Here is a 14,241-nt window from a genome sequence, read left to right as displayed (position 1 = left end):
TGCCAGTGGCAACATCTGCCAGTTACGACAACCAAAAATGCCTCTAGACATTGCCCAATGTCCCTGGTTGAGAACCACTGGTTGAGGTTACCTAGAAAATGGATATTGAGAGACATATTCACAGATCACACTATGTAGAGGAAGCATTCCTATATCTCTTGTATCCTCAAAGAGTTCAGCTGAAATGAAGAGTAGGTTATAAAACAAAGGGGCTCTCTGAAGACTTGTACTAGATTACCTCAGAGTCACCTGAGGTAAAGTATTGTATTGCACTCTCTGAATCCGCTTTGCTGCTGAATCCTAGATTTTGTAGGGACTGCTCAAGTAGTAAGTGGTTTACCATGTAAATCAATCAGTGTATGTCAAACATGGCTGATATCTCAATCACCTCCATAGCTTTTTCAAAGTATTGATCCAAGTCTGGTCCTTGGAAATTCTCATTTAGTAGGAGTTGGGTGAAACGCTGAAGCCAATAATTTTTAGTCTCCTCTCTCTTTCTCTGATCCCAATCACTAACTAATAAAGAGTTAAGTTTGGAAACTCCTAGCGTAACCTAGGGAAAAACATCCAGGCAGCCAGATTCATGTACTCATAAATATTTATTGGGTGCCTTCCCTGTGCCAGGGCCCGCTGTATACAGTGGAGATACAGTGGGAAAAGGATTATTGGGTCCCTGCCCTAAATAAACTTACACACTAGTCAGGGGAGACAGAAAAACAATGACTATATTATATAATACCAAGTCGTGATGCAAACAATGAAGGCAGTAGCTAGTGTGATTTGATCCATGGTAACTAAGTATGCCCAGAAGTACTTGGGAGAAAGCAGTCAAGGGAAGGTGACATTTTTTCTGTAATTTGAAGGATGAAAAAAAAGCCTGCCACACAAAGAACATTCTGGGCAGAAGGGACAGCAAGTACAAAAGCCTCAGGCAAGAAAGAACTGGGTGCTTTTGAGGAACAGAAAGAACACTAAAGTGGCCAGGCCATGGTAAGCTGGGGAAGGTTGGTAGGAGGCAGAGAGGATCATATAGGAGGCCTTGGAAGGCCAAGGTCATGGATGAAGATATTATCCTAAGTGGAAAGGAAACCAATCAGAGAGCTTTAAGCACTGAAATGTCACCATTTCATGATCTTTTTAAAGATCACCATGGGGTAGCCAACCATTTACTGAGATGGGAGAGTCTGAGAATGATATAGCGGAGGGAGAAGTGAGGAATGAAGAACCCAGTGAAGACTTCATATAACTAGACAATAACATCATAACCAAGTTGAGAGTCAAGTGCATCTGGTCCAGGGTTATTACAATGTGGGGAACAGGAAAAGTAAATAATAGAAGTTCATTACCAGAAAAGACTAAGCAAATGATGGTATTTGTTTTCAAATTATTGGCAGATATCTCTGCTATGCAACACCCAAAATGAATCTGATTATTTATCAATTAGTAGTGGTGCTTAATGAATGGTTTGAAGGATGGGTGATAGGGCTTCCTAAGATGATGGGCCTTCCAGACCAGAGAGGAAAAACTCTGGGTACAGCAGAAAAGCAAGCATGCCCCGAGGCATGAGGGGTGGTGGTAGAAAAGGTATCCACAGTCAGCAGAGGAGTTAATTAAGGTTCTTCCATAATCTCTCATTTATTTGCAACTTGCAACATTTTTGTTTATATGAGAAGACAAACGACAAGCAAACAGAGTGATATAAAAATGGTTTTATAAAAGTGAATTCTGGGCTGTACCACAGGTCAGCACAAGTTCTGCTGAATTTCCTAAGATGTCTACACCAGCAACACTGATGAATGATAACTGATACATATCAGCATATCAGCAACAGTGCCCAGTTCTAGGCATCTTCAGAATTACCATAGAATATCCTGTATTCAATACCACTAAATTATTAAGTGAGCTTGATGACTTCAAAGTCCTTGAAAACTGAGTATTCATGGAGAGTAAATTTGGAAACTTTCATATTAAGACCTTAACCATTCTGGGTTTTGAGAGGTTCTTTGTCAGGGCAAGCGGCTTGACCCTTCCAGTGAGTTCCTCAGGAAGGAGTTAAATGCAACGAGGGTACAGTCAGCATTTGATTACAAGGCTGTGGTCAAAAGCACAGATGGTGGGGTGACCGCACCAAACAGGAAGTGAGGTCAGCAGTGGAGGAGCTCAGAAGTAGACCAGTACAAGTGAGAAGAATGAGCAGCTTGGGGGCCTCAAAAACTAGGTCCCACCTACTGGATTCATGTAGTCATTTGGCACGTATCTACTGAGTACCTACTGGGCTCCCAGCAATCTGCTAGGTGCCAGGGTGACAGCAGGGACAAGACACACCAAGTACTAGCACCACTGAGTTTTCAACCTGCCAGCAAGAGAGAAGTGAATGATCCCAGTCCAGGGACTCCTGACAGTGACTGTAACAGACACATGATCTGCCTTTCCCTGCCCCACCTGAGAGTGAAGGCAGGTCACGGCCCAGAAGAGAAGAGTGAGCCTCCTAATGTTCCCACTAAGTCACCAGACCAAGATTTTAATCCAGATCTTTTTTAATGTCTTTGAGAAAGGCGTAAAGATATGAAATAGAACTTAATAGATATTTAAAAATTTAGGTTTTGTCAAATTAAAGAACTAGTTGGCCGTGCGATTTGACAACATGGATGGTCACATTAAGCCACTGAAGGTCCACACAAACATTTGGTTGTTGGTTTCTTACTGTGTGACAAGGGAGGGTTGGGAGAGGGATAATTAGGTTCAACTTGACATAGTTGAGTCTAAATGACTCAAAAGAACACCGTGAGATCAGGATACCTGGATAAAGCTCTCAGTCTGTCACCAACTACACATGTGTCACCTTAAACTCTACCGCTCTGAGCTTGGATTTCTTCAATCAGGAAATAGAAAACCTGCCTAACCCACCAGTTGGATTTGAGGCTGAAATTGACCCAGACTGCGTCCAAATACTTTGCAATTTTTATAAGACAATAACAGTGAGGTTAGTATTATTATGACCTGAGTTTCTCTAGAGGTGCTGCCAGAAAATCACTGATTCATTCATGTCACCTTCAACCTTCATGCGCTAGCACCTCTATATGCCATCCAAACTAAGTCTGGCTGGTTCCATGCCCTAAGTATCTCTCAAATATGACAACTGCTCTCAAGCCCCAGCCTAGCCACCAGCCTAGTGTAGGCCGTAGTCTTGCCTCTCTCCCTGGCCCAAATGCCAGGATGTACTCTGGCTCCTCTTCACCCTCTCTCCATGCTGGGACCAGAGAAGGCTTTTGAAAATGCAAATCTGATCCAGTCAGCAAGAGGCGTTAAAGATGACACCCAGCTGGAATGATGGAGCCACCATAAACTAAATGTGGGAAAACTGTGGGAGGAAAGGTTTCTAAGAGAACATTAGCTGCTAACACTTTTTTGTTGTGATGATAAAATGAGAAGACAGTTGTACTATACTTTGAAAAAAATGTAACTGATTATGTAAATGCAGGGCAATCTTATCTATTTAACTGTGTGTATTTCACTCTCTGTGACCATTATGACCAAACATTTAAAAAGATGAGTGTGGTGTCCATAGCAACTCTTAACATTTTCACGATTTAATTGTCTCTTTGGAAAACTGACCAAATACCTGGCACACAATATGTATTCAACAAATGTTTGTTAAATGAATAATATATAAGACACTGATTTCTTACATGCAGTCTCACCTTGAACAAATGAAAAAAGCACTGAAGGAAGAACATTAGATATCTGCCCCCTAAATTATATTTCAGAAGAGGAAGAGGTAGTAAGGACACATGGAGGGTAATTCTTTTCCAGGAAGATAGACCAAAAGACTTCAAGAACACAGGACAATGCACAGTGGGGCAAAAACATGTTGAGCAAAGTAAGTAGAATATTTGTGCTAAGGGGCAAATCAAGCTCTGAAATTACTGAAACCCAAATGAGGGAAGTAGACAAAGAGAGCAGCATTAGAAGAGATAGTAAGCCATGGAGGGTTATGTTAATATGGAAAGCAAAAGGTCACACTTAATAAAGAACATTCTTTGGACTGGAGACTGACTCAGGGTTGCTGAATGCTGCTGCTTTATCATTCTAAAGTATGCATAGGAAACATCAGAGAGCCAAGGGATTTCTTCCAACCTGGAATCCCAATAAATTCCCTCTGGAATCTTCCTTTTTATAGTCTTGAATTATAATATATGGACATGATGATCTGTGCTAGAATAAAGGGCTATTTCTTCAGCAAAAGTCCAAAGCCCAGAAGGAGACGTTAGCATCAGCTTGACTCTAAGTTTATGATTTTAGAAGAATGAGACAGTTGAATTAAAATAACAATTTAAAATTTGTTTGTGATATGTTGGATGTATTTGCATAATCGAGGCACCAACCATCCATAGAATGAATAGATAGACTTCCTTAAAATTAGAGAGCCAGTTCTCACCTTTCCTACCCTGCCCCCACTCTTATAAATGGGCATGAAGAGCCCTCAGATCACAAATCAAAGGGGCACCAGCACATAGTTCAAAATCTGGAAAAAGGTGGTGGGGTGAAGATGTCAAGTGGGCACAATGAGCATAAACTCTACCTCCTTCAGTGCAAAGCAACCTCTGCTGAAAACTAATTACCCTTAATACCACTTTAAAAGGCAGATCCCGGAGCCGCTAGTGTCTCCAAAGAAATGAACAAGCATTAGTAACTTACAAGTGTCTCACTTGGCATTTCAAGGCAAGTAACTATAGAAAAATCAGAGAAAGAGCTGTCACAGGTTCTTGGAATATTTGCCTGAGAAGAGATCTTAACTATTTTCTAATTCAGGCCCTCATCTTTCCAGCAGAGGAAAATGAAGTAGAAGAGGTACGCAATTTGCCTGATGGCCCTGCAGTTGATTCCGGAGCAACCAGGCTGCACCACATTGGCAACTAACTGGGCCAGCTCTGGCACCTCTGAAGCTACCACTCCTGTCCACCTCAGCTCCTTTCTTGAAAAAAAAAAATTTAGATGTGGGGAGTGGATTCAGGGGACACAAATTCCAGACAGATAACTGTCTCTGCCTTCTTAAAAATACTGACGAGTCTTGTCAACATTCTGCCTATTTCTCTCCAATTTTTAAAGTTGGCAGTCAGAATGTCCAATGTCTGTCAAGGAAAACTCGGCAAACTAGCAGATGACAGAATCTTACAAGTGGAAAATAAATGTCCAAAGAGTAGAGTAAGCTAAACCTGCTGCCTGTTCCCTTCCTGGAGGAGGCATTCACAATCTTCGTAAGTAGTACTCATTCCTCAGAAATAACTTTCTCTTTTTTTTCTTCTTTCCTTTCTTTCTTCCCTTTCCCTCAAAAAAATAAACTTAATCTAGTATGTGGATTTGGTCAGTCATTCACCTTGAACCTTGAAATCCTGAATCCTCTTCAAAGAAGGCAAACCCCATGAGCTTCATGTCTATTGTGCTCCCTGTGTACCTGCAGCGCCCAGGGCAGTGCCTGGCACATAGTAGGCCCCCAATAAATATTTGTGGAATATTTGAGTCAACAGGGAGAAGAAAGGCCACCATGAGGGAAGGGGAGGGTCTGACAGAAGACCCTATGGCATTCTCTTGTGTTAATGTGCGACATTAAAGATAATTTGCAACATTCTGTCCCGCTAAAATCTCGGAGGAGAAGGAGCACCCGGTTTCCAAAGAGCAAAGCAGCTGCACCCCAACGCTCCCTGTAGCATGTCTCCAGCAAGCCCACTCGCCACACACTCAGATCACGAAGCAGCCCGGCCTCCTGTCCAGTTCTACTCCTGTCCTTTCAACATATCTGACCGAAGGCTCCAGCCCCAGGAGCGCAATTCCTCAGTCCTGGTCAGTGAAGCGGCGGCAGAATTTGGCCCCTGGCCCCAGACGCAGTGACCAGGGAGAAGGGCAAAGGGACGCGGACTCCGGGGTTGAGAGCCCCCCTTCTAAGGGACTACAGCTGAGTTCCTGAGCAGGTGGCACTTCGGGGTTACGCACCCAGCAACCTACCCCCCACCCCAACCGAGGACCTCTGGAGAGCCGCGAATCCCATCACCCCGGCGGTATCCCCTTCTAGGCTAACTAAGTGGCGCCCCCTGTCGCCTATGCGCGCGCTGGGACACTCACCGCGTAGTGCAACTGGGGCTTCTCGCCACGGTTCGCCGGGTCCCCCATGTCGCCGCCGGGAGGAGCGGCGGGCCGTCGGGCGCAGCTGGGGTCACAGGGTTTCTCCGTGGTCCCCCTACTTCACCGCCATCCCGGGGCAGCCCCCGGGCGCGAGCCCTGCTCCGTGCGTGCCGAGCGCTGTGCGAAGCGCTCCTGGCAGAGCGTCCTGCCGCGGAGCCGGTGGGGACCGTGAGGAGGCGGCGGCGAAGCGGGAGGAGGGGGAGGAGGGGGAGGAGGAGGAGGGAGCGGCGGAGTCTGATGCGATGGGCGGGCGTTTAATTCCTTCCGCTACTGACGGGTCCCTGTTGCGGCTGCCGCCGACAGCTGTGGGGGCTGCAGAGACCGAGCGTGCCCACGACAGGTGTCAGTCCGGCAGGCGCTCCTGCCTCCTGCCACCCGGCCCCTCCCCAGGCCCGTGGGACCCTGGCTGCTGAGGCTGGGACTGTTAAAGCCTTCAACACTGGCCAGAAGGAGAGCTCGGGTTTCCAAGAAAGAGAGACTTTCTCTAACTTTGAAGGAGGTGTGGGCCTGACGCTGGAAGGCGATTCGGAACCGTCTTCTGGGGACCACAGAGTTTCAGTTTTAGGAAAGCCCTCCTTTGGGAGAATCTCAAACGCGGGGACCCTTGGAGAGGGCAGGACTGAGAGGGTAGGGACCAAGTAATGCCGCCTAGGAACAATGCTGAGGGGAAGAGTCTGGGCTGGATGCTGGCCTGGCCTGGTCACTTGGGGAAACCGAGTCCCAGAGGGCTTGCAGGACCCAGGCATGTCTGGGGAATCCCGCTGGAGGGGAGAGTCCTGGAGAATCTGCTGGGACATGAGGACTGGCTTTGGAGCCAGAGCGGATCTGAGTATAACCTGCAGGGAAGAGGGTGTCAAAGCGCAGCTTTCTGTGTCTTAGTTCTTAGGAGCAAATCGGAAAATGACATTGCAAGGGCTGGAAATAGAAGAAAGGTACATTCTAACTACAAACTGCCTAGCAAACCAAATCATTTTTAGCACACACTGGAGATTCACAATAACGCTTAAAACTGGCCTCTGCTCTGAAATCTCCTCATGGAAACCTGCACTTTAAAACACCTTGGAGAAGATCATTAAGACCCCTCCCCAGCCCTGGCATTCCCTAATTTATGTATAGCCTCCCACAAGCTGAGTCCAGACAAAGGCAAGGTCTAAGGCCAGAGTGGAGACTCCAGACTCCTGAATCAATCAATGCCAGGTGTGGCTATAAAGTGGAAGATGGGTTTGGGGGTGGCTTTTGCCAATTTGTCAGGGTCCCACTGTACTGAACTCACTGAGTGACCCTCCACCTGCTTTGTGTGTGTGTGGGGGGGATGACAATAGGATGTGGTCCCTTACGATTTAGTTGAACAGACCATCCACTGGCATATATATTTTAAAACAATTGACAGCATAATTATAATTAGCAGTGAGAATGTGAAGCCAGGGGTGCAGGTGTCTTGAGGAATATACCACTAGATAATCCCACGACAGTTTGTCCTTCTGGAAAACTATATGGTTATATCTACTAAAGCTGATCATATGCTTACCCTCTTACCCAGCAATTTCACTCCTAGCTATATAGAGATATGAATGCAAATAGCCTCATTGTATAAAAGAATGTTCATATTATCTTTAGGCATAATCACCCCTAAATAAAAACAATCCAAATATATATCAACTAGTGCATGACAAACCAACTGTGGTGTATGCATACAATGGAATACTACTCAGCAATAAAAAGGAAAATACTACCAATGACACAACAACATGGATTAGTCTCACAAACATCATGTTGAGAGAAAGAAACCAGACACAAGAGTACATACTCTATGATTCCATTTATTTATTCTGCAACCGAAATTCAAATGTTGAAGTGCAATAGGCAAATGTGATCCATGGTGATAGAAGTCATGATAGTGGTTACCAGGGTACGTGTGGAGGTGGTACTGACTGGGAAGGAGTACATGGGACCCTTCTAGGGTGCTAGAAATGGCCTATATCTTGTTCTGTATGTCGGCTACTGGAATGCACCCATATGTAAACATTCACTGAGCAGCACAGTTCTGATTGGTGCAATTTACATCCTTCACTATGTGTATTTTATACTGCAATAAAAAATAAAAATAAATTTAAAATCAATCTGCTGCTAAAAATAGGAACTTCTAGACAGAGTGTTGGCTGTCTTAAGTGAAAGCCAACTATTTGCTCAAGTCTCTTGTTCTCCCTGCAGCCTGCCCTACCCAGGTCTCCTTTCCTCTGCTATGTGGGAGAACAGAGCATTCTGTTCTCATTCACCTTGGAGGCCTTCCCTGCACTGTGACATGTCCAGGCAGAGGGGGAAAAATGACACACTAGAGTCCCCTCTTTACTTTCACTCTGTTCTACTGCTGAAAGCAACCTTTAGAGCAAAGGCATCAAAGACTCTTAGAATAAGGCAGAGAACCAGTATGAGCTTCACCATCCGGCATCTTTCTGAGAATTGCAGCCAGGGCAGCCTAAGGGGGACATGTGTACACAAATGAGATTTAATGACTTTGACAGGCCCCAGTTTAGAGACTTCAGGTTTACTGTGGTCTATTCAAAAAGATGAACTCTCCAGCCTTAGGACTTTTTCTTCTGTCATACTCACCATTAAGCCTCTGCCATTTAAAATCCCTTTCCCTACAAAGACTGTTTAATTATTAATATATTTAAACAATATGAGGTGGGTCCTTGGGTTTTAAAAACCTTAACCATAGTCTTTTGATCATTACCCCTGAGTAAGTCACCTTGTAAAACTGGGTCATCTTAGATTTTGTTTGTATTCTACCTTTGAAAAATATATTAAATCACTAAATGACATTATTGGAAGCCAAAAATAATCCATCATTCCCAAATTGTGTATTTACATTTTGGGAATGACTTCTGTCTTTTAGTACAGGAGTCCACAACCTATGGTGAGTTATATAATTATTTCATTATACATGACAATGTAATAATAATAGAAATAAAGTATACAATAAATGTAATACGCTTGAATCATCCTGAAACCATGCCCCCATCCCTGGTCTGTGGAAAAATTATCTTCTATGAAAATGATCCCTGGTGCCAAAAAGGCTTGGAACTGCTGTTCTAGTGTATTTCCTGCTGAACTGTCATTGCTAAATCAGAGTAAAATTTTTAAGTGTATTTTTTAATGTGTTTGAAGGGTTTTGTGAGATAGGGCAAAGCATATAAGAAAAGAAATGATCAGTTTATGCTGTAAGACTCTTAAATTCCCCTCAGAATTAATCATCCATCCCCTCAGTTCTGAGTCCATTTGTTCAAGAATCAAGGCTTAAGAAGGGACCTAGGAGATTTTGCAGAACTCTAAGAGATCTGTTCAATCTTAATTTGAATTGTACATATTATTTCTACTTAAATATATTTCAAGGTATATTTTAAACATAGCTCTAATAAAAATTTCTTATTTGCACATCTCTACTTCTATGTATCCCTTCCATATTATTTATTTGTTCACTTGGTCCCTTATTCAATAAATATTTTTAAGTGCCTACTATGCACAAGTATTGTTCTAGGTCAACTGAACTATGTTAGCATGGGCTGTGGTTTCAAAATTCAGGTTTGATCTTTTGGGGTGATGGAGGGAGATAAAAAGGGAGTGAGAAACACATAAAACTTCCGGAGGCTGAAGTTCATCCAATTTGTAGGTTAAGAGCCTGTTTGGCTAACGTTCTCTTTTGGTTAGTCTTTTTGTAAAATAAATTTCTCTGGTGTTTATCATTCTCCCAGAGAGGACTTAAAAATAATCTCTACAAGTTACTCTACCAGCATCACCTTTAAGAGAAAACATGTCATGCTAATAGTAGAATTTCCATGTCTTCTTGTCCCCCAAAGTTATAGCATTTCCAGGACTGAATTCTGATTTCTGCCAGAACATTTAAATTAAAATTTTTGTTTGCATTTACTCTGGATGCCTATAGGTTGACTCAAAATTTTCCACATTTAGTGCCAACTCAAAGATGATTACTTTTTTCAGAAAAACTTCACCTAAATTTGTGGAAGCAATTCAACTTCGGAGTTTCAGAGGATCTGAGAGCCCATCTGAGCATTAAAACCCATCTAGGATTGGAGAATGGGGCCCTTCTTGGAAGCCCAGCCTTACCATTGTTAACAGAGTGACTTTGAGACCCTCTTAGATGGGGAACTCCCTCCTCCAAACCTAGTACCTACACTCTGGCATCCTACTGTCATGTTAATCTAGCTCCTAGAGTATTTTGAAATAGAAAAATTGATAACATGTAATGTGCAGCTTAATAAATTATTATAAAACACTCACTCATCTAATCACTGAGATCAAGGAATAAAGTACTGTTAGTATCCAGGCCCCTGTTTTCCTCCCCCTTCCCAGTGGCAGACACTGTCCTATCTTTAACAAATTTTACTTTCTCCCTTCCTTTTTATAGCAGGGTTTCTCAACTCCAGTACTGTTGACATTTAGTGACCAATCATTCTTTGTGGTGGAGCCTGTTGTGTGCATCTAGTATGTTTAGCAGCATCATTGGCCTCTACTCACCAGATGCCAGTATTGGTCCCCCTCTGCCAATTGTGACAACCAAAATTGTCTCCAGACATCGCCAAATGTCCCTCAAGGATGCCAGAAGGCAAAACTATTCCTGGTTGAGAAACACTGCTTTTTAGGAAGTTACACGTCCATAAATATTAGAGTTTAGTGTTGCCTGTTCTCTAACTTTATATAAATGGATTCATAAGTATGTTTTTATTATAACTGACTTCTTTTGATCAATATTATATTTTAAGGTTCATCCATGTTGCCATATCTAGCTGTAATTTGTTCATTCCCACTGCTGTCTAGTATTCCGTTGTATGTGTTTACCACTATTTATCTTTTTAACTGCTGATGGACATTTGTGTCCTTTCCAATTTTGGACTACTGGAAACCACACTGCCTGAACATCATTATACATATCTCCTTGTGCACATGTGCATGTATTTTTATAGGATGCAAACCTGAAAATAGAACTGCTGGGTCATAGGCATGCATACCTTCAACATTACTGGACAATGCCCAACAGTTTTCCAGACTGATTGTATTAATTAGAATCTTTATTTACACTACCATATAAATAGACTGAACATAGTTTATATAAAGACCGAACGTAGTTTAGAGTTGTCTCCCTTTGAGGTTTTTCCGTAGGGCTACAAAGATGAAATTAAGGAAATCAAACTCCAAGATCAGGAAGGGGAGCTGAGGACATACCTTAAGACCTTCCTTGTCTGAAATCACGTGTCTCATGTAAATGAAGAAGGACCTATCAGGCCTGCTGGGGCCTCAGCATTGGCAATGGATACCTACAGGCAGGAGCAATGGATACACTGGTTATGCCTTTGAGGAAGGACATTTAATTAGGCAGAAGTTTAGCATACTGGGTGGGGTGAATATTAGCACAACAACTGTAAACATATGTGTCACTTTGGGAATTACCATTTTGCTCTACAGCCATAATGTCCTCCCTTCCTCTTAACCCTACCAGGATATGGAGATAGAAGGGATCCCACGAAGAGTGAGGGCCACATTCCTTCCTCCAAGTAAGTTAGAGAGGCAATCCCCAGCCCAAAGACAGATCTGGGCCGAAGACTAGTGAATAAAGAATTCCTGGTAGTCCCAAGAACGATGCCTGAAGAGCATAGAAGAGACAGAAAAGAGGGAGGAGAACACCCTGAAACAGCCTAATACTATTGCCTTTGGCCTCAATCCCTAGTAAAAAGAACATCACGAAGTTATGCATCAACTAGAGCTGAGAATGTGATGATCAGGGAATATAGGGAAAGAAGATGAGTGAGGAAGGGTGAGGACAAACTGACCATTACGGTAGGTTCCATTTGGTATCATTGGTTTGTCCTGTTATTGCCACTTTGATATTTTCACTGAAGAATTGCTACTCAGTGCCAGGAAGCCAGGGACAGTGTCCTTAAAAAGAACCCATAGAGAGATATTTCTTAAATAAATGTTCTATTCAAGGGTCATTAGGCAAAAAGGAGAGGCCACAATCCTTTCAGCTATGACTTTCCAAATAACAGTTTGAGAATCAAGAAACAACTTTTCATATATATCCATAATCTAATGTTAGTCTATTGCCTTCACCCCTCCAATCATAACCACCTCCTTTGTCTGAATGGTGTTTCAGATGTTTAAAGCCTGCAGAATGCCATGATAACACCAACAACTGCAGTTACTAGAATTATTGTTTGAAATGGTAACAATTCCACTATTTATTGAGCACTTGTATAATGGGACTTTTGCTCAACTAGATGCTTTGCAAACAGCAAATCTCAATCCTTAGAACAAAGAGCCAGGAAAATATGATTGTCTCCATTTTATTCATGAGAGTAATTAACTTGTTTTACACATCTTATAAATGGAGTTGAGATGTAAATGGAAGTTGGAGCCAAATCTCTTTGCATGCCATTCTAATATGTTTCAAAGTGGAGACTCTTTTTGATAAATAAGACCCATTCACTAGATTGCCAGTGCCCCATGCATATCTCTTAGGCCAGTGGTTCTCAACTGGGGATGACTTTGCCACCAAGGGGACACTTGGCAATATCTAGAGCTATCTTTGGCTGTCACAGGGGTATCACTTGTATCCAGTGAGTAGAGACCTGGGATGCTGCTAAACATCCTACATTGCACAGGACAACCTTCACAACAATGATCTGGTCCCAAATGTCAAGAGTGCCAAGGTTGAGAAAACTTTCATAGACAAAATAAATTCATCCTTTAATGATTTCCACTTAGTAGTACATCTCACACCAACAACAGATTTTTTTTCAGTAAAGTGGGTCTTGCACCACCCAAGAAAACAAGGATAAAGTTCCCCAGAGCAAAAGAGTAGGGCCGAGCCCTGGGACTTGTATGTAAGCGGTTTCCACTCAACATGGCATGTTGTTAGAAGGCTAACAGATTGAGTAAAAATTGGCCATTTACTCGATCAAAACTGACAGCTATGGAGTCCTTTGGAACACTTGAATACTTACTCAAAGACACCACTGCTATAACCCCCCAAAACTCCAGGTTTTAAAAGCTCAGCAGTAGTATTAATGATGGCAGCTGGTATTACTGTAGTACCTGGAAGTTTCAAAGCAATTTCATATATATTGGTGTCCCCCCCCCAATTAACCTATTTTGTGATTATGATAGGGAGCAGAACACATAAAGCAAATGTTAAGAATTTGTTGTCAGGAGTATAATAAGATGAGGAGAATAAAACAGAATTTCTTTCTTCTGCCAAGTCACTTAACCTGTCTGCATCCCATTAATCCAACAAATTAGAGAGAATAGCCAGGGTGTTTCATATCCCCAAAGAATGCTTGGTACATAAACATCAAGCACCAATAGTTTAGGGCCTTCTTCTTTGCCTTGCTGTGGTAATGAGAACCAACCAAAGAAAATTGCTCCAAGCCTAATTTCTTATTTTTTTTTCTTTGGGAACATGTTTTATGAAGGTGGTTCTCAATCAGGGCCAAATTTGTCCCTCAGGGCATGTTTGGCAATATCTGGAGGTATTTTTGGTTATTGTAACTAAGAGGAAGGGGAAGCTGCTACTGGTATCTAGCAGATAGAGATCAGAGATGTTGCTCAACACCCTATGATGCATAGGAAATCCCACACACACAGAACAAAGAATGATCTGGGCCCAAACATCAACAGTGCTGAGGTTGAGAAACCCTAATTTATGGATAAAATTGTTCTGGTCAAAATAATTCTAATAAATCAGAATCTATGCATCAGACTAGAACTTTTTCATTATTTCAACTTTGGTTGTCATCTTTCTTCACGTTCATGCACACAGCACAGATAAAAAGATATTACCTGGAAATATTTTAAGATTTCTTTTCCCTTTCAGAAGAAGACAGAATAAGAGGAAATAGAACCAGAAGGGGATGGCTAATCAGTGTTTCTGAAAGTATGGTCTTCAGCATCACTTGGGGTGGGTTTTAACAGTAGATTGTGAAGACCTCCCCCAAACACACTGAATCAGAATCCCTTGGAGCACTCCGCAGGATTAACATTTTTGGC

At 42.5% G+C, this 14,241-nt stretch overlaps 1 protein-coding gene across 2 annotated transcripts in view; it reads right to left on the bottom strand.

Annotated features, from left to right (window-relative positions):
• The window catches only part of ARHGAP6 (Rho GTPase activating protein 6), a 470,040-nt gene that overhangs the window by 248,791 nt on the left and 207,008 nt on the right, over nt 1–14,241 (bottom strand). The window contains exon 1 of one of the 2 annotated variants that reach the window (XM_045538567.1): nt 6,121–6,357. The exons of the other annotated variant lie outside the window; for it this stretch is intronic. Within the exon in view, the coding sequence (XP_045394523.1) occupies nt 6,121–6,168 (48 nt within the window). The 5' untranslated portion in view covers nt 6,169–6,357. Of the gene's footprint in view, nt 1–6,120; nt 6,358–14,241 lie in introns of those variants that run through there. 2 annotated transcript variants of the gene reach the window in all.

This window comes from Lemur catta, chromosome X, assembly GCF_020740605.2.
Source record: "Lemur catta isolate mLemCat1 chromosome X, mLemCat1.pri, whole genome shotgun sequence".
NCBI lineage: Eukaryota > Metazoa > Chordata > Mammalia > Primates > Lemuridae > Lemur > Lemur catta.
Note: the sequence above shows the minus strand (reverse complement) of the source record. Positions and strands in the feature narration are given on the sequence as shown.